A 26,584-nucleotide genomic window follows, 5' to 3' on the forward strand; every position below is an offset into this window, starting at 1 on the left:
CGTAAATGCAGTGAGCGTCGAGCAGCACCGCCTGCTGCTTAGTCACGGTCCTATATGCTGGACCTCCGGGACCAGCCGGTGGTTCCGCACTGGTTGTAGTATATATATATATATATATATATATATATATATGGGATCAGAGGTAGATGGTTCAAAAATTAAAAATAAAGTACAAGGTATTGCATAATGTTGGTATACATCACAAAGTATGCAGTACAGTACAGCAATATTTGTACGAACTGTGCAATATGTAGATTATAGCTACGACATTTTTGCATACCCACTCTGACCACTGTAATATACTGTGTCTGCTCAAGTCAGTTTCACTGATCTGTTCTGTAGTCCCTGCTATATTTTTCTTCTCCTGTATCACACTCCGTGTTGTTGTGAGACGAAATCTCCCCATTGTGGGAATATTAAAGGTTTTCTCAATCTTATTCTTATACAGCAGAAATTTAGATATTTCACACATTTTTTGTAATTACACAAACATTAAAATAAAAGAGTACATCATGTAGGTACACTTCAGTGCTGTGTTATGCAGTCTGATAGCTGTGGGGCAGCGCTCCTTCCTGCACTGTGGGTGTAACAATCTAGTGCTGAACGAGCTGCTCAGAGCCTTTTACAGTGTGGTGCAGGGGGTGGAGGGGTTCTCCTTGATGGATGCTAGTTTACCAACATCCTTCTGTCCATCACCTCCTCCATGGACTCCAGTGTGCAGCCCAGGACAGAGCCGGCTTTCTGAACCAGCTTGTTGAATCTGTTCCTGTCTCTCCCTGTACTGCCCCCCGCCCAGCACACAACTCAGTACAGGACTGCTGAGGCCACTCTAGTGTCATACTGGGGCACACACCAAAGTCCTGGATGTTCAGCAGTGTCTGTGGTGGACAGGCCCAATATCAAAAATAAATGTTATGAACCAACTGCAAGGTTTAGAGTTGACACGCTCCTGCTAGTGATTTCAGTTTATTCATGTGTAGACTGAAAATACAGTTTATTAAATGAAACCTTAAAAACCTCTTGTGTGTTTGATTATAATACATCCAGCATCTTAAAACTATAGAATATATAATCCATAAAATCTACTTCAAAACCCTCAAACCCAGACTAACAATAAATTTAAAGGACACATAGTGACATTAATAATAATATTTATTTACATCAACACATTAGGTAGGCGGTTAATGTCTGGCCTGAACCAGAGTCTGCAGAGCTTTGGCCACCTGATTAACAGAAGCATTTTCCACCGAGATGCTTTGCTCTTTCCCATGTTCTGAAAACAAAACACAAACACCAGTAATCAGTGATGTAGCTTATGAAAAAACAATGAAGGCAAATGTGAACTGTTTCCTGTGTTCTGTCCTGTGTAGCAGAGTGACGTCAACACGTTAAGAACCAAACTGATCACTCAGATTCTGACTTACCGTATCTGGCCCAGAGTCGGGCCTGGACTCCAGAACACTCTCTGATGAGGATGGGAAAGTCTGGGTTGGACTTCTTCAGAGTCACATAGTGCTGCTCCACAAAGTCTCTGTAAACACAGAATCACTGGGTGATTATAATTTTTTATCAACTGGAGGCTCATTTCCTTTTTCAGCTCCTTTTATTTTTAAATCCTTACTCCTGCCAACTACCTCACATTCCAGCAGTGTCCTCAGCAATGGTACACACTAAACCAAAGAATATATGTGATATATATATATGTGATATATATATATATATATATATATATGTGATATATATATATATATATATATATATATATATATATATATATATATATATATATTCTATTACACACTCTATTCTCACCCTCCGCGGGTGGTCTCATCCACTTTCCAAGCTCTTTCACCACTTTCCAAGGGTCCTCTACCAGAGGCCAGGGAGCTTGAGGGTTCTGCGCAGTATCCTTGCTGTTCCTAGGACTGCACTTTTCTGGACTGAGATTTCGGATGTTTTTCCAGGGATCTGTCGTAGCCACTCCTCCAGTTTGGGGGTCACAGCCCCTAGTGCTCCGATCACCACAGGCACCACTGTGGCCTTCACCTTCCAAGCCTTCTCCAGTTCTTCTGAGCCCTTGGTATTTCTCTAGTTTCTCAAGTTCCTTTTTCCTGATGTTGCCATCGCTTGGTATTGCCACATCCACCACTACGGCTTTCCTCTGCTCTTTATCCACCACCACAATGTCTGGTTGGTTCGCCATTACCATTCTGTCAGTCTGGATCTGGAAGTCCCACAGGATCTTGGCTCGCTCGTTCTCTACCACCTTGGGAGGTGTTTCCCACTTTGACCTTGGGGTTTCCAGTCCATACTCCGCGCAGATGTTCCTGTATACTATGCCAGCCACTTGGTTATGGCGTTCCATGTATGCTTTGCCTGCCAGCATCTTACACCCTGCAGTTATGTGCTGGACCGTCTCTGGGGCCTCTTTGCACAGTCTACACCTTGGGTCTTGTCTGGTGTGGTAGATCTGGGCCTCTATGGCTCTGGTGCTCAGGGCCTGCTCCTGTGCAGCCAGGATGAGTGCCTCTGTGCTGTCCTTCAACCCAGCCCTTTCAAGCCATTGGTAGGATTTGTTGAGATCAGCCACTTCAGTTATGTCTATTATATCTATCTATCTATCTAGATAGATAGATATATCCGACACGACGGCTAGTCTTCATATGTGTTGTTTATATAAACAAACAGGCAAAAAATGACGCTAAGCTAACTGCGCTAACTAGCCGCTAACACTTGGGTGGTTCAGTCGTTAAAAGTATTGATGCTCGGATGCTTAGAATACTCCATGTACCCGCCGTTGCTAACTTTCGAAGTGGCTAGGACCTCACCTGGCTCCCATGCTGGCCGCGGAGGTTTGACAAAGGTGTACGCGAAGCTCCCGAAGATTTTTCCCCAAACTGGAGCTGAGACTCTTCACTAAGGCGGCCGCCATCTTAGCTTCCTGCTACTGGTCAAGGACAAATACAGGGTTAATGCACCCCGGAGAAGAGCTTGACAGGCTGAGATACCAGAAGCCCCGAGTCTGTCCTTACAGGTACTGAAACTGACAGCGTTTATAGATTCAGGTGTATTAAAAGAGGATTAACAACATCCTGCAAAAGGAAGCTTTAAACTCTAACCCTAAATGAATGCTTCTGTACAGTTGCGTTTTGTGATCTGGACTCAACTTAACCTTGAGTCCAGATCACAAAAAGTGCCTTGAGATGGTTTGGTACGATATGAAGAAATTCAATTAGATGGATTAAGTTTTTTTTAATAACGGTTGCATTTATTTCCATTTTACTGCCACAGTTGGTTCTGTTCTTCATTCAGGATGTGCTTTTTATCTGAAATTAAATAAAAATTATAGAACAGCTTTTGTATTTTTTCTTTAATTGAAAGAACAGTGTAAGAAATAAGAATGTTTTATATAAAGAAGAATAAGAAAAGAATAAGAAAACCTTTAATAGTCCTACAATGGGGAAATTTCGTCTCACAACAACACAGAGTGTGATACAGGAGAAGAAAAATATAGCAGGGAATACAGAACAGGTCATTGAAACTGACTTGAATCGGCACAGTATAATAAAGTAGTCAGAGTGGATATGCAAAAATGTCATAGCTATAATCTACATATTGCACAGTATTGAAAAAATACTGCATATAATCATTGAAACATATTTTGCGTAAGCCTCGTTAGCTGTGCTATAGCTTTGAAGTTTCCTCCCTTCTGCTCTGCAAGAAATGGGGAGTACCGGTAACATCCTTATCTGATGAGCCCAATGCTTGCTTTGTGCAGAAAATATTTCCCACGTACTGTGTGACTATGTACCTCCCAGAATGCAATACATATTATGAGCTGAATCCTTGTCTTCTCTTCAGTGAGAGAAAGTTGCCTTTGCTGTAAACTGCTCACTCCTTGCAAGTAAAATCCCAAAGAAGGTCTAGACTGATTGTGTCTGCTTTATTTTAGATTTACAAAGGGAACTAACAATTTCCCTAACACACAGTTTGTACAATTATTGCACAGGTATTGCACCAAGCGAATGTTCATATTACCACTGATGCAGTGGGTGGTTTATCAGTTTTGCTACGATATCTCTCCTTCACACAGCGAGGATGGATCCCTCTGTCACTGAAGCTGCTCCAGAGCAGACAGTGAGTCCTCCAGTGGATCACAGTCCTGGTCCAGGATGGATGTGGGTTCAGCCAGGACCCTTCTTTCACTACCTCCTGGACCGTGCCCAGAGTGCAGCCCAGGACAGAGCTGGACTTGTTGATGTCCCTGTCCAGTCTCTTCCTGTCATCACTGTGATGCTGCTGCTCCAGCAGACCACACGCACACGATGATGATGCCTCCAGAGTCATAGAAGGTCTTCAGGAGTGGCCCCTCACTCCAGAAGACCGCAGTCTCCTCAGCAGGTAGAGGATGTGCATCGGTGAGATGACAGAAGGCTGCTGTCTAATAAAAAAAGTCTTCATCAGTTCCACATTAAAATTACTGAGGACTGAGGTTACAGGGAGTGGATACCAAGGTAAAGGTTTGGAATGGAAGTAAAGCTGGAAATAGAGATGGTTTCACAGAAGAGGATGATGACACGTGAAAGACGCACAAGTTAACCAGTGTTCTGAGACTCAAGTGTCTTGAAGATAAATTGGAACTTCATTAGTAAGAAGAAGGATGTTGGACTTTCAGCCATAAGCCAGTGAAGAGAAGCTGATGTAGAAGAAATATGATCACTCTGCAAATTTACTAGTGCTGCTTACATCAGTCACATGGAGGAAAACCAGCATTTAGTTAGAGTCGAAGCTGCTGGTTCCTTATTGCTTTCTGGAGGAAACTGGAAACGTGTGGTTGTTTATGAAAGCACTCAGCTGTTTCCACTGATCCGACACAAGCTGCACACATTCAAACATGACTCATCTGATCTGAATTCAGTTTGATGTGGAGCACGGCAGCTGGTTTCCATCACACTGATAGAGACTGGAACCACAAATATTACAGATTCACTATTTGTCTGCTGAGAGATGAAAAGTTTTAGAGCCTCCTTGAAAAATAAAGCTAAAAATCAATAAAGAAAGTATAAATATTGTAATCTCCAAACACCCTGGGTGCCTTGCATGGCAGCCCACTGCTTTCCCAGGGGATGGGTTAAATACAGAAGATAATGAACAACAAAGGCTTTCTTCTTCTGAAAAGTGAATTAATTTATCTAGTGAATAACTAGAAACAAAAGCAGATGTAAGAGGTTTCCCACCATATGTCAGTGGCCAGTGGCCAAACTGTGGTTCAGGTGAAAGTAAGTGCCGTAACGCTGGTCCTAGGGCTGTATGTAGAAGTGGTTTGCTATGAATTCTGGGTAACATGTCTCAGACTGAAATACTATAGCAGAAACCTGATGTTTCCTTGAAGAACCTGCATCTGTTTAGAACTATGACCAAACATTTTCTCTATGTCAAACTGTAACTTTGGGCTCAAACTAGGTAAACTGGGTAACTAATCATCTTTATTATGTTTGAGCACCTTCTTCTGCTGATTTCATTGAAAAGTACTTTTTCATCTTAGTGAAAAAAGGGATTAGGTGGGATCTAAGAAGTGAAACTCTTAACAGATGTTGATGACTCAACACTTTATTTACTGCTTTATTTACAATCGTGATTATTGGGTACAAACATCAGGAATGTGAAACCACACAACCAGTGCTCTGAAGGTTTTAGTTTGTGCTGGGGTCAGGTCTTCATACCTTGATGAACAGACTTTAAACATTCATAATGAAAGTGAAAGTCATCAGCTGTGTATATCATTAGTGAGCACTGTTTCTCGTCAAAAGTCCTGTAGTGTTAACCGAAATTGGGAAAGCTGCACATGCAATGCAAAACTCAACCACCTGCAGCTGAATTGTTGCATTATTTAGCCGGTTTGCCTGCTGTCAGTCCTGCTCTTTCTGCTCCTGCTGGATCTCCTCAGAACATCCTGCCGTCGCTTTTCGTTCAACAGTTCTTGGATGCGTTTGTTTTGTGTTCGCTCCCGGAACGGTGGCATACGCGGCACAAAGTGCTGCTGTCCTCTCATGGAGTCAGAGTCCACTCCTACAATTCGGTACAGCACCTCGTCCACTGAGTTGTTGTCCTTCTGCAGTGGGATGAAGGAGGTTGAAGATGTGGGCGGAGGAGGCTTTTCTGTCAGACTGACTCTGGTTTGAGAGCTCTGCCCTACAGGTTCTGTGGTAGTGATGATGTCCTTGACATCAGTTGGAATTGCAAATGCCCAAACTGGTGATGGAGTATGACTTGGAGTCTTTGTGGGAGTGGCAGTTTTCTTCTTGAATAAATGGGGTGGAGCAATTTCTCTTGGACGTCTTGTAGTCGTAGCGGTAAGTGGAACAGTGGCAGATGGAGTCTGAACTATATGATGATTCTCAGAGGAAATCACAAGATCCTCATAGGAGGAGTAGTCCTCATAGTCATCATATTCCACGTAAACAAATCCCTGTGTGCCACCGCTGCTGGGGGATGGAGGCACTGTAAAGCTGGGAAGGGAAGAGCTGACTATTTCTTTGATGATGTGGTTGCTGTCTGAGCGGGTCGATGTAGCCACAGATGCCAGTGACTCCGTGGACACATTCCAGGAACTTTTTCCAAAAGAAAGAACAGAATAAATGCTGACTGGGAACTTTCCTACGTGCATATACTGTCAGAAAATCAATAATCGCACCAACATGATAAACAACAAACAGGTTGACGAATGATTTAACAAACAAGTAAACAAGTTTACGAATAAATCAACGGTCTTCTGACCTGCTGCTCCTGCTTGGTGAGAACGTGCTGCTGAAGTCGCTCAACTTGTCAGAGTAGCTAAAGTTTTCTTTGCTGCAGGACTTGCAACACATCTGCCAATAACCAGGAATGAAGCAGTAACGGCTCAAGGCCTCCATCCGACAAAACACAGACCGATCACCACGGCAACGTTGCTCTGGAGATAGGCATCAGTTTAAAGTAGTGACAGATAGGTAAAGTGCAGACAAAATCTACCAAACATAATAATAATTATTGGTGAGCTTTGAACCTGGGACCTTCCAACTCTCCATGCTCTACCAACTGAGCCATCAAGCCAAGCATTTCATGTAGAGCCAAGATCATAATGGGTTTTGGTCACATTTGATCTCCAACCAACAGGAATTGAAGAGCAGGGTGAGGAACCTTACTGCTGGAGGTGTCTGGAGCTGAGAAGTTTGTGTTGGTCCTGGACAGCCACTGGATGATAGTCTTCTGGTCACCTGCAGGGGAAGATACAATCAGCTACACAGACCTCCTCTTCATTAAACAGACCTTAAGTATTTCTCACGCCTACTGCTGCAGGGTGGAGACTGGCAGGCCCTGGTTGTCCGTGGTCCAGGTTCACTGCAGTTTCCAGGTGAATCTCCAGGACCTAAGCATGCAACCTGACGCTCCTGAGTCCCAGGTCCACATGAGACCGAACACTGCCAGCACAAGGTTTTATCAGAACTGTAGTATCAGCTGAATCTGTCACAAAAGCTCAGATGGTCCTAGCTGGTTAGAAAACAGTAACACAAAAAACCTAAACTAAACCTAAAAATACATTGTTCTCCTGGTAAAACACTTCGTCCATGTGCACTTGTTAAACTACGAATAAGAGCTGTTGTTATAGCAACAATGAGGCAAAGTCTAGAGTAAAGGCAGGAGTCTACAGACCGGGGTCCACGGTCCAGCACGCCAGGCAGGAGGGCAGGGAACACGGTTGCAGGCTTGTTTGGCTTCGGGTCGCTCATGGCCACAGAGCTTGATGTTCACCGGCCGCTGCTGGGCTCCCCTGCTCGAACCTTGCTGACAGCTCACCCAGCGACGCTGCCACCCAGTCTGGCCACAGGTGGCGCTGCAGTCACCCCAGCCCCCCGTCACCCAGCTGAACAGACACAAACAGTAGATGAGATCGGACGCAGTAGTGTTTCACTTTTAAATATTATTTAGAATATTGAAGTAATGATTGAACGTTTGGGTTTGCACCACTTTTCAATACTTTCTTATGCTAACTGAGCTACTAACTGAGGTAACTCAGTTTGTTACCGGGGTAAACTGCAGGCGCCAGTGTTGCAGTTGCGAGCGATGGCTCTTGGCTTCTTGATGCTGGAGCAGAACATTCTGTGAACCATTTTCCCATCAGCCTTCCTCCTGCAGCCGAACCTGGTGTATTGTTTTCCTGGCAACCAGAGACCATTGTTAATGCAGAAGCATTTGTTCCAGTCAGACTGTCTTCCTACAGCAGGAGGGTGCTGTACCTCCTCCACAGGGTTTGGAGCAATGCGACCACTTCTTTAGAGCCCACTCGTAGAAGATAGCCTCCTCCTGCACCATGTTGGACTCCAGTGAGGTCCGGAGACGGTCCTGGATGGTGTACTTATAGGATACTGTTATCTTGGAATCACCATGAGGACGGACCTGATGAACAAAACAAAAGCAAGATGACGGCTATGGTTGATTTTCTAACCTGACACATGGTTTTGTTGTTGCACTTTCAGCCTCACCATGAGCAGAACACTGTACTGTAGTGGTCCGGTGGTTTGGATGAACTCCTGCTCCTCAGTCGTGCTGTAGTCCCAAGCCACGCCCTTCTCTATCAAGACCTGTGATTCTGGTAGGTTGTCCCCATTATTAAGGAAGAAGTGACCTGTGTCCTGGTTCTTTAGTGCTGCAACAAGAAACAAGAAACAAGGTTTCCAAAAAAGTATGGCCTGGAGGAGTTCTTTTACGATTCCCTTCCCTTGTCTCACCCAGGACATGAGGAGTTCCTTTGGCCTCCTGAATTAGCAGGTGTCTGGCTCCTTTGGGGATTTCCAGGATCTTCAGATAACCTGGATCATAGAAACATTAACTAATCACACAGGATTAGAAAGTATTATATCAGGATTTAGTTGGAATATAGAGACCGAACCAGACGTCTGTCCTATGTGTGCAGATTTCATTCCAACCTTGTTTCTTGGCGCTTCGAGTGAAGTTCCCTTTGATGATCTTACAGTTCACATTATCTCCTCCACAGACTCCACAACGATCCTCCTGCTTGTCTGAAGCAATCTGTCCATCACAACCTACATGCTGCACATGAGACAGGAGGCAAAGAGAAAGGCAACAAGGAGAGAACTTATTTCTCTAGCCTTTACTTTACAGTTACAGTCATTCACTTCACTTCCCTAGTTTTGCAAACCTTTTAGCTGTGACTGACAACAATCTTGTTTTATTGTGCCCTCTACCTTCATCTAGCTTGTTTTGCACTGATGTGTCATCGCCCATTTCAAAGGTTAGCCTAACTGAAGCTAATTAGAGTCTCTGGTGTGAGGAATTGCAGTTGTTTTGGTGTGATGGTATTTCTGTTCTGCTTCCTGCCTGTGCCTGGTCTGATTGTGCTGATCATCTATGCCTGTCACCATACCCTCCATAGGTCCCTCAGTCACTTAGTTCTTAACCTTGGTTTGTGCCTGTTGCTCCCTGCCTCTTTGTCAGGCTGTGTCCTGGTGGTTTTAGAGGTTTTCAAGCACTTTCTGAATGTTGTATTGTCCTTGTTACCTGTGTGTGCCTTGCAGTCCTCTGTGTTTTTATATGAATATGTATTCTCTGAATTCCAGTGTGTGTTACTTAAATTTTGTGTTAAATTTATCATCCTGCCATGTAATAATTTTTCGTACATGTTTTTGTCTGTAAGTATACTGCTTTGTGTCTTTATTATTTGTGTTCCTGTGTTCTGCTCTTTAATGAGCACGCCTCATTTAGTTTTTGTCATCATCAACATTTTGTCATCTGGCCTCAGCTCCAGGTAGAGCAGGACTTGAGTCAGTGGATTTAAAATTTGGTTTGCCTACGCAGCTGACATTGGGTGTGTGGCTGAGCAGTGTAGTAGTTAGTGATTTTTAGTCCAGGTCCACAGTTCTTTCCACCCCTGCACTCTGAAACCAGCAGAGCTCAGCGAAGCCCAGTGGTCTCTGGAACACCTGATTTTCTATTGGGTTTTCTGTATAGTAATGACCATAAACCTTCCTTGCAAAGTACCTTGTGATTACTTATTGCCACTTTGTGCTACATATATTAAACTGAAGTGATGACACTAATTATCTTATCTATGCTCCCAATCTGCAGTGATAACGATCATTCAAAAGTGTCCAAGAAGCGGAGACTGGGTCACTGGCCAAGGGCTCGATCCAAAACAGGAGTTACTGATGCTGGTTCAGACAGGCCTATAGTGCATCACCATGTGTTCGTGAACAAAGCATAACCTGATAAGGTCTCACTATACATCACAGCCCCGTAAGGGTTCAGCAGCATCATTGGGATAAATTATAACCAATAATAGAAAACTGCAGAAGCTAAATAAAGACCTCACACTCTCCTCGGACGCAGACACTGAAGGAGTCACTGTAGGAGCACAGTGTCCCATCATGCACCACTCTGTTCATGGAGACCACCGCCCTCGTCTCTTTGGACTGACAGTACAGACGACAGCGCTGGTCGGCTACACACACAGAAAACAAGTCACTTACTGTAAGTATGAATTAAAGCACTGCTAATTTACTAAAATCTTGGACTCTTCCCTAAACAAAATATCTGAGTCCTTGTTGTACTATTGGGAAATTTAAAGTGGAGCAGGAGACTGTCAGAGACAGATAAGGAAATATTTTCAGAGTTTGAAGGGTTAAAGGGAGGAAAGTTTCCTTCCAGTTACAGATTCCTGCCTGATGGGTTTAACATGTGAAACAATCTGTACTTCAGCAACCTCAAGTGTGTTTGTATAATGAATGTCTGTAGCTGCAGTCGAGGTGTGCATGTTACAATACAATATAATACGACTTTATTCATCCCACAATGGGGACGTTTTTGTGTTTATAGCAGCAATAGACAGGACAGAAATGAAAAAGTAAACAAAAAACAGCAACAATTGTGCAAAGCCAACAGCAATGCTTGTACATACCTGCACTAAGCAATAACTGTATATACATTAATATTTAAAGAGTAGACAGTAATGAGTTGTACAAGAGTGAGGCATCAACAAAGATCAAAATATATACATGGTGTCAGAAACAATGACTGATAGTGGAGACACTGCACAAACACAATGGAGAAAAAGTTCAGGGTGTGGTTCCACACTGTGGTGCACATTGTGATGGATGGTAGTTTAGCCAACATCCTTCTGTCCGCCACCTCCTCAATGGTATATATGTTGTTATAATGATGTTCTAATGTATGTATGGTCAGGTAGCACATATTTAAAGTACTTACGTTCAGGGTGTTCATAGGGCAGCCAGTGATGTTTCACTCCCTCATGCTCAAAAACTGGATTCCAAATTTTACACTGATCCTCCCTGAAACACATAGCAACACATGAACCCAGGGTGGAGGTTTGATGAGACCAAAAACTGGTCATTACAGCAGTGATGTGGCCACGCTGCTCTTATGGAAGAGGTTGCGCATGGTGGAGCCAGAGCCCAGTGATGAACACCGATAAAAACCTGAGCAGCACCAAAACCTTCTCCCCAGTGGACACAGCCTGTGGCTCCAGAGGTTGAGCAGGTCAGTAGTGTAGCAGGTTCCGGAGCTGTGTCAAAAGCTTGTTCCCAAGGAAACAGGTACAAGCACTAACAGCCCTATCTCTTGGAGCATGTGCAAGTAGTAGGGTAGAGTAGAGTAAAACACCTACAGACCTGAAATCGGTGAGTGGTGGACACTCCTCTTGGTTGCACAGCTGAAACTCAAAGCTGTTTCCAAAGCAGGTTCGTCCCCCATTGGCTGGACTAGAAGCCACAACAGATTCACTCAACTTGTGTCTCAGATATTCAGGCTACAAAGCCGTGACTGAGCAGCATTGCACACTCACGCTGGGTTGTCACAAAGTCTTGTCCGATATCTGAGGCCTCTTCCACAAGTCCTGGAGCAGCTGCCGTATGAAGTCCATGGTCCCCAGCTTCCATCTTGTCTCAGGAGATCAGGCGTCAGTCTCATGCAGTAGCCTTTAAAACAGTGCTGTGACAATAAACCTTTAGTTCAGTCATTTCAGCACCAAAAAATCAGTTCAATTGATCTGATCTGATCTGATCTGATCTGATCTGATCTGATCTGATCTGATCTGATCTGATCTGATCTGATCTGATCTGATCTGATCTGATCTGAGCATCCAGTCACTGTGCATGCTGTCGACATGCTGGTGGGAAGATGTAGACACTCACACAAAAGCATTTTACTCTTTTCCAAAACAACATAAGCATTTTATTTAAACAATAAAACATTCCGTGAATGTCCAGTCATTTAAGCACAGAACACTATAAAAACCAAATATCCTGAGCTGAACATGAAACTAAAAAGACATGTCCCATCAACAAAGTATTAGGAAAGTGCCTTTGACTAAGACTTTGCCAACCATGAGTCAGCAGTGTTCTCACCTTCCCAGGTCCACATTTGGTTCCATCGAGTGGTGGACCCTTCTTTGTCTTACAGAAGTAGGGATTGTCGTAACGGCTGCACCACAGCTGTTTACAGGGTTCATGAGTTGTATACTGAGGAAAAAAAAGAGCAAAACCAACAGAAATAATTTTCAACAAACCCAAGACGAATTCAACAGCGATGAGAATCCAATAACGTCATCACGTATAAATGTGAAAACACCCTAAACACAGAGGAGCAGTGAAGTTGATGGTAAATGTTTTCTGTGGGACGTGATGTTCTGAAAACTGATGTAATGTTGGTCTCAACCCTTAAATCTTTGCAGGTCACTCCAGGATCTGGGTTCCATTTGTGTAAATTTGTGTAATGAAAATTTAATAAGATGATGAGAAGGTGCATTTTTAAAGACTCATATCCTGATTTGTCTTCAGACATACAGCAGTACAGAGATTGTATCCTGATCCAAAGTCGAAGTGACACTGTTGGTCCATTGTGTATAAAAATCCTGGCAGGGGAGGCTGAGCCGGCCAGTTTTGTTGGAACGGGTCATCACGCAGGCAGTCGTAGGTACTGGGTAGACACAGATTCTGTGTTGGCATGTGTTGTTCTTTCAGTGAGTCAGTCAAATACACTGGTAGTATCACATGTACTACTCACTGCAGGTACTGGTGTAGCTCCCTCCAGCTGCACCGCGACCAATGGTACCGATAGAAGGTGGCCTGAACGCGTGGAGACATGATACTGCCCAGTAGCACGTCGTCCTCACAGTTGTTCGCCTCCCCATCATGCTCCATGCCCAACCTGGATACCAAGACAGCAGAGACAGAGATGGAACAGCAGCAGGGTCCGAGCCCATGGAACCAGAGCAGTCAGTGCACATCTGGACGCTGTTATAAAATTGTTATTGTTTGTATGCGGGAAACAAGCCACTATGGTTCGGGCTTGTTAGGGGACTCACATAACGATGTTAACAAAATCATTTCAAAATCATTTAAAAACTTGGATCTGTTTATTACTAGAGCTGCCTGTTAATTAGCCTTTAGTTGTCCTGCGTGTATTTGTTATCTTACACGTGTCCTGTTTCATGTGCAGCTACGAAGGCCGAGGAAAATCCATCTTCAAAGACAAGGACGCAGCTCCGATGTAACTGGCACATTCCTGTTACTGGAGCATAGCCTGTAGACACAGAGGTCAGAGGTTATTAGGGCTTAGCCTCGTCATGGTTTCAGGGTTAGTAGCCAGCACATTGTAGTAGTAGTAGCAGATCTGCTCTGTAAAACTAGGAGAAGGAGACACCTGCATAAGAGACACGTCGATGCAGTAGCTTCATGATTATTACTGTACTTAAGGCCTATTGTGCTCAATAAGTGGATTCAAGACGCTGGGAAATTAAAGTTCACTGAGGGTTTAACGTGTCAAGTACTGGAGGCAAAATTATAGGGAGTGTCAGAAGTAGAACCCTGCATGGACTGGAGTCCTGGTGTTAGTAGTAGGACTAGCAATAGTACCCTGCATGCCATTTGCACCGAACTCCTGCCTGGTCAGGTAGATGGTGTGGTCGTGCTGCTCGGCTTGACTCTGCTCTCTCTGCTGCAGATACGACCAGCCGCAAACATTCTCCAGACTCTTCTGGGGGTTCCACACAGAGATCAGCTCCTGGGACTGAGGGACACATAGTAGTGATTGTTTGTTTATTGTAGGGTGCAGTAGCTTTGATCCAAGGCTACTACATGGCCCAGTACCTTTGTAGAAGACAACATTACAATTCTGGCCAAGACAATGTTGACGTTGGCGCCCAGAGAGTGATCCTGATAGATCTCATTCACCTGGAACAAACAGAGACAGAAGTGAGATCTACTCTAATCTCCACTTGGCCACAGAGTCCAGGTTCTGGACCTTGAACCCAGCAGTATCTAAATCTGCAGTGCTGCAATGAACATAATGATCGATAGAGGCCACAAATGTTTTCTCCAGCTAGGTTGGCTAAAGTGTTAACCACCAGGAGGACGCCACGTGGCTCCATCCTGGGTGAGACTGTGAAGAACCCAGGACCCCAGTGGATCACAAACATACCAACGTCTGGCAGTTGCAGCAGAAACACGTTTGTACCTACTATGTTCATCAGTGTCAGAAGGTATTTCTGGATGTGGTCTCGTCCATGGAAAAGAAGAACAGAATAATCCACTGCTAATAAAACCTGGAGGAAGAAGAATGTTTGGAGACCTTTTCAGCCATTTTCAGCCCAGTAGTTTATTATCACTGCGATGACGAGATTGTTAACCTCAATATTGAACGTTTCAGCCTCCTCAATGTAGCGGCGTCGCCGTGTTGAGCCAGATCCTGACTCAAACATATTCTGGTTCAAGTCCAGGGAACCTAAAAGAGGACCTGGAAACAAAGAATAAATCAGAAGCACAGTAGATTTACGTAACAACGTTTCTCACTGACTGATCTGAAGTAAATGACTCCTGGATGGCTTATGAATCTAAGGAGACCTTGGTGACTATCGGCTCAATCTGAATCTCTGCAAGCTGAATTTCAGATGATTCTGATCTGAAATTACTTTGATGACCCACTTTAACTAAGTCTGAGCCCAGACATGGCTCATGGTATCAAGAATATGAGAGGATGTTTCCACAGCGATGAAACGTAGAGACCAGTGAAGCTCAGAACTAACCATCCAAGTAAAGTCTCACTTGTCTTCCTCCCTGTTCCACATTCCAGAAACACACAGTAATAAAGAGCCATTTTTTATCTTCTGTATAGTTTTCCTTACACATATAAGATGTACTTCAGGAAAAAATAAGCACATTGAGCTGTGGATTCTTCAAACCATGTGCAGGGATAAGTTAGATGTTTATGGGTTGAATGTGGAAAAGGGTCTCCTCCTGTGTCTAAGGCAGCTCTTCTGTGCTTTACACAGATCTGCTTCATGAAAATAAACAACAGGACAAACTGCAGCTGTTTCATGGTCATGTTAAAAGAAACTTAACGAATAGGAAAACATCTGTGGTTTACAGAGTTCAAGGGTTAAGACAACATCTGGCCAGTAAACGGCGTCATTGACACAAGAATGTAACTGCCCAGCAGCCAACACACACATTATGTCATTACTGTATGTGCTGATTATTTTGTGTCTGACACTGACCAGTTGTTTCACACGATACCAGCAACACATGTTTGTGTGTCGCTGGGACAGAACAGTGATGAGAAACAGGCTCTGAGTTTACACTGTGCGACCGCAGCTTCAGGCTCAGTTAAGGTGCGTCCAGAGGTGAACTGGATCCCTTGCTGATCGTTGAAGGAGTCAGAACCTGAGCTGAACTATCTGTCAACCCCTGAGTCCAAACCTCCAAACCACCAAAAATGTGAAGCTGGGAAAGCTGGACTGCCACGTTGCAGCTGGCTCAGTGAGAGTGTGAAGCTGCCGTCACGCTGCCAAGTTTCCTGGAACAATTTTTACTTTGAATCTTTCCTAGTACAGAAACAACAGAGCTGATCTTCAGCTGAATCTAAGTGTTTAGTCATCTCTGCATATTTGATGACCACTGTTTAGCCATTGGTAATTGGGAACTGATTATATCATAGTTTCCAAATTGCATTTGCATAGAGTTGGAGGATGAGGAGCAACTGTGTTTTCTCACCGCGGAGGAAGTCGTCAGCAGTTTGATTGATGGCTTCCTTGTGATTGACAGCCTGTGGTTTCTTGATGACAGCTGAGGAACGATAAACAATGTGTTGTCTTTCTTCATGCTCGCCTCCTGCCCATTGGCGATCCAGTGGCTCAATGAAAAACTTGTCCTGACTCGTTCGGATCATTCCAGCCTTGAAGGCACAAAGTCAGGAAATCCAATGAATCTCTACCTTGACAATACAACACAGAATCAACACCGTGCAACCTAAATGAACAGGACCAGGCCTCAGTGAGTTTCAGGGCTCAGATTTTGAGTTCAGTTTATTTCTGTAGCACCAGTTCACAACAAAGTCACCCTACAGTTTAACACGAAAAAGCCAACGAGTTTAAGTGAGCAGGTCTACGTCAGACCTCTGTTCACGCCTGAAGGTTCACAACACCTGCTCCTAAAAATATAATATATGTCAGTATTTACTTGCTCTGTGATGAGCCAGACTTCAGTCCTTTAAAGTTCCACATCGACTCATGAACACGTCACACGTGGTTCATCAGTGGCTCTCTATGAACCAGCTCTGAGCAACAACATGACCGAACATGCAACAGAAAGCCATGCGAGACCGGTGGGTCCGTATGGTGCCAGCGAGTCTGGCTGCCGACAGACAGATGTTGTCGTGAGGACAAAGACGTGTCCCAGTCGACTCAGTAGGATAGAACCACCAACTGACTGAACCAGGATGCTCTCCTTTTTCTGCTTTTGTGACGCATATATTTTTATTTTTCATCAGTAAACCAAAACTTTTATACATATCCAGCTGTTCATACAAAAACTCCTGCAGCTCTGCAAAAATCTGTCCATCAACAACTTCATCATAGATGATGACGAGGATGTTCTTTCATTGTGAACAATCAAAAGCTTTACTTCTGAGGATGTTTTTTTTTCAGCCTGTTCAGTTGGACATCAGGTCAAACATTACTTGAATCAATCGTCTGTGAGCTTCCAAACCACAAAGCAAAGCCTCAGAGTAGCAGATTGTTACAAAGAACTGGGTCAGAATCTCTGAGCTCAGTGTTACGTTCTGCATAATCCTCCACAGTCCATCCAACCACCTTTTAGCTTTAGCCTGAACCAGACGCTGAGAACAGAACCTCCGGCAGAACTATCCAAACCCTCCATACACAGCAGCAGATCTGCTCAGGTTCACTACTCACTGCAGGTTTCATGTGTGAGATCAAAGCAGACTTTGAGTCCGGACTTTGTCTCTTCAATGTTTGCTTTTCATTGTGAGGTTCTGCCACATACAGAAGGATGGATGCAAACAGAAGCACAAATTGTTGATTCTGCTCTTGGTTCCTAAGGTTGAGTGTGTTTTTTAACTCTCAGAGTAAACACCTGACTTAGCTGACACCTACCAGACCGTCACAGTTGCTGATGGCGACAGACGTGTCCTCCATGTTGGACACTTGCCCTGTGTAAAAGCAGCTGGTGTCTCCTATTGGCCCCGAGCGAATGTGTCCTCCCTCCTCCCAGTCCATGGTGGCAGTGGGAGCCACGAGCCGAGAGCTGAGGTGCAGGTGCAGATGTAGATTCTGACCAAACACTGTCACATTGTAGAAAAGCTCCACCTCCTTGGATGCGGTGCCCTGACCCATCAAAGAGGGATCTCCCCCTGGCTGGTGGGTGTGTCTTTTTCGGCGGGGCAGGTGGTGGGAGGAGACTGAGACTGACAGGAAGCGACCTTCTGAGTCAGTCCTGACTGGACGAACAAGTCCAAACTCAGACAGAACCTGATGGAGAGAATCTGAGAAAGAAGACAAGAAGTTAGTTTAGTTTGATTGTGTCATACAACAACTGTTTGTTACTGTCTCAGTAAAAGGTCAAAGGTCAAACTGTCACACGGTCTGATGAAATATGACCTGAATCCTTACATTCCACAAACATTGCAAAAATGCAAAAGATTATGGGAAAAGCTCAGACACAGCAGAGATAAGAACTTTGCTCATCAACTACAGCTGGAACCACCCGAGTATAAACTGGAAACATTGGGACCAGCTGGTCTGTGACTGGCCTGTGTGCTGCCCACCTTGACCTCTACTGAGGTCACAGCGGTAAACTACTCAAATTATAAGTCCTAATCAGTGATTGCACAGAAATAATGAGGCATTTTCCAGAGCTGATGGACCTGACATCCAAATGCCACACAGCTACTGTGAATGTATTACTTTACCTGTCATTGAGAGGTCGCCAGGCAACACAGGCATTAACCTGCAGAAACCACATGACTATGCTGCCCAGCAGCTACGAACGATAGTTACAGCCCTGACAGAGGCACAGTATCAGGGAGACTCACCCGTGTGGTCAGAGCGCAGAGAGCCCATCTCCAGCAGGAACACAAGAATCAATGATACACATCCAAATGACGCCATCCTGACAAACAGACACAGAGAAACTGACAGGAACGAATGAACGAACAAACAAACAAACAAACAAGAAAATGAACAGACAGACAGAAACAAACAGACAAACAAACAGACAGACAGACAGAAACAACAAACAAGTAAACAGTAGCAGAGACCCAGAGGCTATGTGTAATTGAGATCTGCAGCACAGACTGAAGTCTGAGAGCAGACTTTTCTTTGCTTCGTCTCTGGTCTCCTCCCTCCTCGGTTTTCCCTCCTCCCTCGCTGTCAATGTCTCTGCACCAACAGCCTAGTGTATTACTGGATACATGGGGTGGCAGTAGAGCAGTTGGTAGTCCTCTAACCGCAAGGTTGGCAGTTCGAATCCTTGCCGGGGTCAATATGTTCTCCTTGGGCAAGACACTGAACCCTGGTGTTTCAAGCAGCTGCTGGCATCAGTGTGTGAATGTGAGAGTGAATGAGAAGCTACTGTAAAGTGCTTCGGATCCAGGAAAGGGTGTTTAAATGCGCTATGGAAATGTGGACCATTCACTGCTATAGATAAATTTCTAGCTCCTGTTGTCTCCTCTCTTCTCTGTGTGAGGTTACCTGACCACCAAATGTCATGTTTGACCTGTGGATTATGGATTTTAAATATAGAACGCTTGTCACCATAGTTACCAGGTCACCATCCATCTTCATTCTCGGTCTTCAGTGTTTTCAGCTTTTTGTCAGCTGAGAAACAAATTACAAAATAATTACGTTGTAACAAAACTGAGAATATCAGAAAACAGCTCTGACCCTGTGTGTCTCAAATGTAAACAAGCTTCTAACTATAGACTGAAACACTGTTTGAGGAGAAAACCTCTGTGAGCTGACACTCATCTAAATAAATAAATCTGATGTAGCACGGGTATCTCATTCACGCTTCTCTTGATGGTCAAGGTGTGAACCTGCACTTGTAAAATGTATCTTTATTTGTGAGATTATTACTAATATAAGATGAGACTCTACAGAGCAGCAGCAGCACCTGCTGGACAACAAATGAAATGAACCAGGAAAGTGTATTAGACCTGACATATGAACATTTGTACCATTGTCAATAGAGGATTCATAGAATATTCAAAACCATTGTTGCAGGAATCGAGACACCAGGAGGAAACCTGGGGGGTCCTGCTGGTCTCACCCCGATGTCTCCATGTCGGTCCAAGTGAAGCTGACTGAGTTTGGACCTGGAGCCTTTATCTAGGACCACATATGTGATCACTTTTAAGCACAATTTTCTTTAGCTAACTGTCCACCTCAGAGTAGACGTCCTTCATGGCCAATTTCTAGTTTGGTTTTCAGACTGAAATGGGCCATCTATAGTAAAACTCACACAGGCTTAAGATGAGCTGTGTGCATGGTTCAGAACCCAATGTTCTGGGACAGTTCTACCAATTCTGAACCTGCCTCTTGCCTGATTGATTTTGTTGCTTCTGGAAACGGGTTAACACTGGTGTGAGTTTAGTTTCAGCACAGCCACATGGAGGAAGTGATGTTGTCTGTGGTATAGTAATTTTTACCGGATCCGGGACAATACTACAAAGTCAAACTGTTTATGTCTTGTTTTGATTTGTTGCCTCAGATTCAAACTGTTAATTTCTTAAGTATCCAGAAAGTGAAAATGAGTCTTAGGCTCTGGTTGTCAGGGTCAGATGGGAATGAATCGTGTGATTTACCTGATGCTTAGCAACAACGAGTGGTAGTATGATACTTTTAGGTTGGTGAAACCTTGTGAATGTGGACCCGCCTCTGATACCTTATTTAGCCTGATGTGAACAGAAACAGTGTGTGGGCTGACCCAGACATTTCTCATCTTGTTTCCTGCTTCAGTTTGCTTCTGCGTCTCTTTGTTTCACATTTATTATTCAGATTTCATCTAGAGTCATCACAGGTAGGAACATACCTGATCAATATGTCTCCATGTTCTGGATCAGGATCCAGATCTGGGTTCTGGTCAAAGTTAGACTTTGTGAGACTATCTCTTGACTTTATTCACATGTTTAAAAAAAAGAATCTTGATTCTGTGGAACATTAAAGGTTTTGTGACCTGGTTACAATCCTAAATCCAGGAGTGTTGGACGAAAAGTCCAAAGTTTTGTCCAGACAAAACTTTGACAGAGTAATAAGGAAATAAAGGCTCCTGTGGTGAGAGAGAATCTTCACAGTAGAACCTAGGGGTTCTGATAATAAACACAATAATAGAATCAACTGATTTTTTTGCCAGTTTGTTCTTTGATAACTGTCTATGGCTGCTGGAAACAAAACAATTTCCCCATTGTGGGACAAATAACATTGTATCTGATCTGATCTGATCTGATCTGATCTGATCTGATACGTACTTGTATATACAGTAATATGTAAACAATGAACAGTTATAAATTGTGCAATAAGGCATCAAGCAAAATACAAAAAAGTAAGAATTTTGCCTGTATGTCATACATATTTATGTAGGCGTGACGTATTCACGGTTTCAAAACAGTGCCTGATGAGACCCAAGACACTGCACAAACACAATGGAAAAACTTCAAGGTGTGGTTATACAATGTGATACACATTGTACACACATGTGTATCACTGCTGTGATGTGATGAAGTGTACAGTCTGATGTCTGTGGGAGCAATGACCTGCAGCAGCTCCTTCCTGCCTGTGGCTGTAACAGTGTGGTGCTGAGGGAGCTGCTCAGAGCCTCTACAGTGGTGCAGGGTGGAGGGTTCTCCATGATGGATGCTAGTTTAGCCAACCTCCTTCATGGACTCCAGTGTGCAGCCAAGGACAGAGCAGGCATTCTGAAGCAGCTTGTGAGTCCCTTCCCATCTTTACCTGAGGCTACCACAGTGTTGTAGAAAGTCTGTAACAGCTCTATGCCCACACCAAAGGACCTCAGTCTCCTCAGCATATGGAGACGGCTCTGGCCCTTCTTCTACAGAGAGTCTGTGTGAAAAGCTGAAAATTTTGATATTTCTGTAGCTGAAAGAATGTGGGACTAGTTAAGCGCCAAAAAACGTACAGAAGACATAACATAAATACAAATATAAATATAAAATATAAAGATTTGAATAACAATACATTGAGTACTTTGCAGCATCAGGTCCAGATGCTGATGTTTACTGGTCCAAAGTAAGGTAGGTAGGAAGGAAGAGGGTGGGGCTAGAAGATGGGTAACAGGAATGAAAGGTAAGGCTCATGTGGGTTGGACCCGAAGTGGTTCAGGGTGATGTTGCAGAGTCAAAGGGCCTTTTTGGTTCTATGAGTCCTTGGGTATTTGTGTTCCTCCTCCGACATCTCGTCAAAGATTGAACTCAACACAACAAAAAGCAGACAGAACATTGCACATCCGGTTTACTAGCTCTGTTTAGTTTAGTTATGTGTGGGTGAGACTTGATGTGAGGTCCTGAGGGACAACAACAGATGTAAAACTGTGAGCACTACAGCCATATTTAACCACTAAAAGTATGCATTTCCTCCTCACAGTGATCGACAGCGGACGGGGTGGAGCCGATAGAGTCTTCAGATAGCTGCCATGTCAGCTCTGGTCCTGTTAATGACAACGATGATGGTCATGAAGAGCAAAGGTCAGTGTGTGAGTCAGCAGCCTCAGCTGCTCAGGGTTAACAGGACAGAGGTGAGACATTTGGGTGCAGCAGAGTAATCAAGTACCAATAGAAGTGAGCCGTACCATCACATCAGGTGACACTCATCCTATCACGGCTCAGATATCAGTCCACAGGTTCAACTGTTACACAGCAGCTCACCTGTCCCTCTGGGCTCTGGTGTTCTGAGGCATCACTTGTCCAGGACAGGTCTTGTCAGTGGTGAACAGGCACATCCTGGCATCCAGACCTTAAACAGAGTTAATGAAACTGGTTTGTTGTAACAGACTTCTCTCACTTCTGTGTGTGTGTGTGACCTTTGACCCCAGCTGCCTTCACAAAGATCATCACAGTATCTTCACACAGCGATGGGTCCGTCCTGCTGCCCGCAGAGGGGGGAGGGAGACTAGAGCATGGGTGGGACGTCAGGTGGACTCATCCCCACCTGGTCTTATCTCTGAAGAATAACATGACGACGTGTCACCACGGACGCTGTGAGCTGCTGAGTGATGGCTCACTGAGATTCAACAGAGTTCAGATCAAGGACTCAGGAACATACCGCCTGGAGGTGTTCTATGAAAATGGGACGCAGCAGATGAGGAAAGACTTCCTACTCCATGTGGAGGCTGCAGGTGAGAAACTTGCTGCATGTAGAATACTTCAGTGCAGCAGCTCTGGACTAATGTGACAATGGTTGATGATGTGGAAGTGGGATGGCTGGGCCATATGGGGTGCCAAATGTAAAAGTAGCACCTAGAACTAGTTTTCTCACATTTAACTAAATGACACAACATGTTTTCTCACATTTAGTTAAATGTGCAAAAGTCTAAATGTAAATGTTAAATATAAATGTAAATGTTAAATATAAATGTAAATGTTAAATGTTAAATCTAAATGTTAAATGTTAAATGTAAATGTTAAATGTTAAATGTAAATGTTAAATGTAAATGTTAAATGTTAAATGTTAAATCTAAATGTTAAATGTTAAATGTAAATGTTAAATGTAAATGTTAAATGTAAATGTTAAATGTTAAATGTAAATGTTAAATGTTAAATGTAAATGTTAAATGTTGGCCGAGTGTAAAACTGAATATTTATGAATGGGCAAGTAGACTCCATCCCTACCCTCAAACAGCGCTGGTCTCAGATCAGAGACGCGAACTCAAACACGTCAAGCAGTACGCATAGCTCCGCCCACATCTGACTCTGGATCGGTGCACGAAAATACTGGAGAGAAGCCTGAAGTCGAAGCCATCATGGCCGCCAGCTCCGACTCCCTCCCGTTGGGGGAGATTGAACGGGCTGTAACGGCAGGTGTGCGGGCTGAGGCTCCGCTTCAAACTGCTGTTCTGTCGTAAACACCATTAATGAGGAGTCAAGTAGGTTTAAAAAGAATATTTCTGTGGCGCCGGTGGAGAATTAGTTGGCTAACTATACTAGCTAGCCGAAGTTAAGTCCAGGCTAAAAACAAAAGTTTCCAGATCAGATGTGGGCGGGGTTTGCGCGCACTGTTTGAGGTGATTGAGTTCGCGTCTCTGATCTGAGACCAGCGCTGTTTGAGGGTAGGGGTGGAGTCTACTTGCCCATTCATGAATATTCAGTTTACACTCTGCAAACATTTAACATTTACATTTAACATTTACATTTAACATTTAACATTTACATTTAACATTTAAATTAAAATCTAAATTCAAATAGAGACCAGCTATGCCAGGAGACAACAGGCCGCAACTAAAATTGATTAAATCGAGGTTCGTTGGGGGGGGGGCAGGTGGTGGAAAAGAGCACTAACTAAAATACAATTTCTTACAACACAATTAAAAACCCTTGAGGAATAAAACAGTCAATCAGTATAGTTAATAAGGTAATCAGTTTAAATATTAATAGGGTCCGCAGTGTCCTGGACACCACTGCTCATACTTCCTACCGAACCTTGATAAAGAAAAAGTCACGGCAAACACGCAATATTAAAACATGCTATTAAAAACACCATGCAATATAATAATTAACTAAAACCAATAAAAAAGTCCACTCTGTGACACTAACATCAGCAAAGTTCATACCTCTGTTAGCAGGTGACAGCAGCAGCACTGTGGCTGTGTCTATCTCCTGCCTTCTCCTGTTTCTGCTGCTGCTTTCCTTCATCATCTTCATCCTGAGGAGGAGAGGGATCAGGCACACAGATACCTCAGGTACGAAAGCTCATGACAGACGAGCATAGTTTAAAAAAAAGAGGCTAGATTATAATCTGTTTTACTGGTACAGGTCAAACAGAGGAAAATGTGTATGTTAAGATGCTCAGTCATTGCGGCAAAGAGGGTGAGGATGACGTTGAGAAGAAGCAAGAGAAAGAGGAGGATCCTGTTTATGGTAAACAAACACACACAAGAACCAGCTAACAACTGACACTAGCAGGTGCTAACATGTTCCCTTCCGTTCAGTTTCCTGTAATCCTGCTCTCTCAATGGAAACACCAATCACACAGCAGACAGTGGAGGATGACGTCTACGTGTGACAACCAATCGGAGCTCAGCTTGTTTGGAACGAGCATCCTGGACAGGTTTTCATTTCTTATGTATATTTGAAACAATGTAGCTGTGGATAAAAACTTTGGGTCCTGAAATAAAAATCCTAAAGTCTGTGAGACGTCAGACCCACAGAACCTTAAGAGTCAGTAGAATCTTATAACTGGATTCTGGAGTGTTCAGAATATTCACACAGTGTAATCACTGCTGATCTGACAGTTTCTGGATGAGGAGCTTACATAGCTGAGGCAGATGTTTTGGATCAACATTTTGAAGGTTAATTTCAGTTAAATCAACTAAAGGGTGACATCTTGTGGCAGGAAACCGTTACAATTTTTGCCTATTGCTTACACACGTTTTGCAAAATTTGGACCATGTCAAAACTCTACACGTAAGCCAATCAGACATCAGCACTTGGAGATTAACAACTTCACCTCTTTACCAAAATGAAACACTGTAATCAAAACTTAATACTCCTATCTAAAAATCTAATTTTTGCAACAAAACCTCACACACAAGCTCCATTTGAATCACCCTTTTCTATTACCAGCTACACACTGATGAACTTTATATAAAACACTCCATTCTTTTTGTTTCCATTTTTAATTATAATTTGCTCAGACTTCTTCTGTAAAACTCAAAAGTAACATTTCTGAAGTAAACAAACAAAAAAAATTAAATTTAAAATTTATCAACAAAAGATACAGTGTGTTTGTGTGTGTGGTGGGGGGCTTATGGATCCCGTCTTTTTTGTGGGTCTGGCCATAAGACCTCATCCACATCACAGGCGATCCTCACGGGCATCGGGGAAAATATCGCCTTATCGGAAAATATCCAGCCCTGTGTCTCGGCATGCCTCTTCCACTGCCTGCAGGAGAGTCATGTGGGTGTATGGTTGCTGATCATATACTTTCCACCGCCTCAGTTTCATTTAGAACAGGGCTGTATATAGGCAGGCAGGTATAAAACTGTGAACTGGTTATGCTTGTTGAACCAATCCTGGACCATAGCGGCACGCTGAAAACTGACACCAGCCTGGGCTGCTCTGGTCTGTGCTGCACAGTTGCATGTAGTGCATGGGACCCAGTGAGAGTGGCCCTGATTTCATCTGATACACGTCTCAAACTGGTCCTCGTATAGTCCTCGTCCTCCTCCACGTCCACGTCCGACTCCTCTCTCTGATTCTCAATGCCTCCATGTTTGCATAGTTCTCCAAACATCTGACCTGGGGCCTGTTTGTAGCACTGAGGCTAAGACTGTTTGGTGTTGTGTTTTTTGTGCAGGTGTTTTCAGGTGTGTGTGTGTGAGTGACCTCAGTGTGAGCGTTTTCCCAATGATAACAGGGGATTTTGGTTTTGACCAAAGTGTCTAATGTAAGAAAACATGTGTGCGAAGTTGAAAATGTGTTTAAGCTACAGTTACATTGTGTTTAACATTGTGCTACAAGAAGTTTAAGTATTGAGGCTTTGGTCTAAGCATTCGCTTTTAGTCTTTAAGCAAAAGGCAAAAATGTGCCAGCACATGCAAAATCCACTCTTTGGGCATTCTGGTACATGACTGTCTGGTTCACCTAACATACTCCTGGTGTGTTAAAAGTGCACTTGCTACTTATTTTAAATTTTGCTACTTTATCCAATCCTGTCTAAGCATGATTTTTGTCATAGTTCCATGATTTACTACAGCCATGCTCGCCGACCAGTCACAGAACCACCTCTGGTCTTGCCCAGACAAACCCAGAATCCCTAAACAGTATTTCCGGCCCACACAATTGGACAGAGTGGGGCTGCAGCACAGCCATGTATCACAGACAGCTTCAGTGACACAGAGAGCTAAGCAGCTACTGCCATGTTACAAAGTGCTGTGTGGGGGTGTGCTGCTCGGGTGTACACAAATACTGCAGGGGGCGGGCGCAACAAGATGCTGCAGCTTGCGATCTGTGTTGTGTCACTGCTGCACTAACATGAAGCTGGGCA

At 43.7% G+C, this 26,584-nt stretch overlaps 3 protein-coding genes across 8 annotated transcripts; 1 reads left to right on the plus strand and 2 right to left on the minus strand.

Moving 5' to 3' along the window:
- Positions 1 to 1,134: 1,134 nt before the first annotated feature.
- Positions 1,135 to 2,988, minus strand: ndufa2 (NADH:ubiquinone oxidoreductase subunit A2). The gene is made up of 3 exons (XM_029173010.3): positions 2,829 to 2,988; positions 1,425 to 1,531; positions 1,135 to 1,273 (listed from the first exon to the last, which is right to left on the minus strand). Exons 1-3 carry the CDS (start codon positions 2,930 to 2,932, stop codon positions 1,182 to 1,184), a joined length of 303 nt encoding a protein of 100 aa, XP_029028843.1. The 5' UTR covers positions 2,933 to 2,988; the 3' UTR covers positions 1,135 to 1,181.
- A 2,606-nt stretch (positions 2,989 to 5,594) lies between these two features.
- Positions 5,595 to 18,705, minus strand: LOC114869115 (A disintegrin and metalloproteinase with thrombospondin motifs 2-like). Of its 2 annotated transcripts, none has more exons than XM_029173002.3 (25): positions 18,403 to 18,705; positions 17,465 to 17,853; positions 16,065 to 16,245; positions 14,702 to 14,808; positions 14,534 to 14,617; positions 14,163 to 14,246; positions 13,929 to 14,082; positions 13,491 to 13,596; positions 13,078 to 13,221; positions 12,858 to 12,990; positions 12,420 to 12,533; positions 11,858 to 12,003; positions 11,685 to 11,774; positions 11,263 to 11,345; positions 10,365 to 10,498; positions 8,967 to 9,090; positions 8,769 to 8,849; positions 8,523 to 8,686; positions 8,277 to 8,436; positions 8,065 to 8,197; positions 7,693 to 7,903; positions 7,325 to 7,460; positions 7,185 to 7,256; positions 6,778 to 6,952; positions 5,595 to 6,611 (listed from the first exon to the last, which is right to left on the minus strand). In XM_029173002.3, exons 1-25 carry the CDS (start codon positions 18,476 to 18,478, stop codon positions 5,891 to 5,893), a joined length of 4,002 nt encoding a protein of 1,333 aa, XP_029028835.1. In that variant the 5' UTR covers positions 18,479 to 18,705; the 3' UTR covers positions 5,595 to 5,890. The 2 variants fall into 2 exon arrangements, with proteins under 2 accessions (XP_029028835.1, XP_029028836.1); XM_029173003.3 differs by having other exon boundaries at positions 7,331 to 7,460; positions 18,403 to 18,704.
- LOC114869118 (uncharacterized) lies at positions 10,387 to 24,748 on the plus strand. Of its 5 annotated transcripts, XM_055514716.1 has the most exons (7): positions 10,394 to 10,527; positions 21,156 to 21,294; positions 21,968 to 22,068; positions 22,416 to 22,718; positions 24,159 to 24,278; positions 24,352 to 24,456; positions 24,528 to 24,748. In XM_055514716.1, exons 3-7 carry the CDS (start codon positions 22,017 to 22,019, stop codon positions 24,599 to 24,601), a joined length of 654 nt encoding a protein of 217 aa, XP_055370691.1. In that variant the 5' UTR covers positions 10,394 to 10,527; positions 21,156 to 21,294; positions 21,968 to 22,016; the 3' UTR covers positions 24,602 to 24,748. The 5 variants fall into 5 exon arrangements, with proteins under 5 accessions (XP_040929595.1, XP_055370691.1, XP_055370692.1 ...); XM_041073661.2 differs by lacking the exon at positions 21,156 to 21,294 and having other exon boundaries at positions 10,387 to 10,527; XM_055514717.1 differs by having other exon boundaries at positions 21,156 to 22,068; positions 24,162 to 24,278.
- The last annotated feature ends 1,836 nt before the right edge of the window (positions 24,749 to 26,584 follow it).

This window comes from Betta splendens, chromosome 14 (genome assembly GCF_900634795.4).
Source record: "Betta splendens chromosome 14, fBetSpl5.4, whole genome shotgun sequence".
In the NCBI taxonomy this organism is placed as follows: Eukaryota; Metazoa; Chordata; class Actinopteri; order Anabantiformes; family Osphronemidae; genus Betta; species Betta splendens.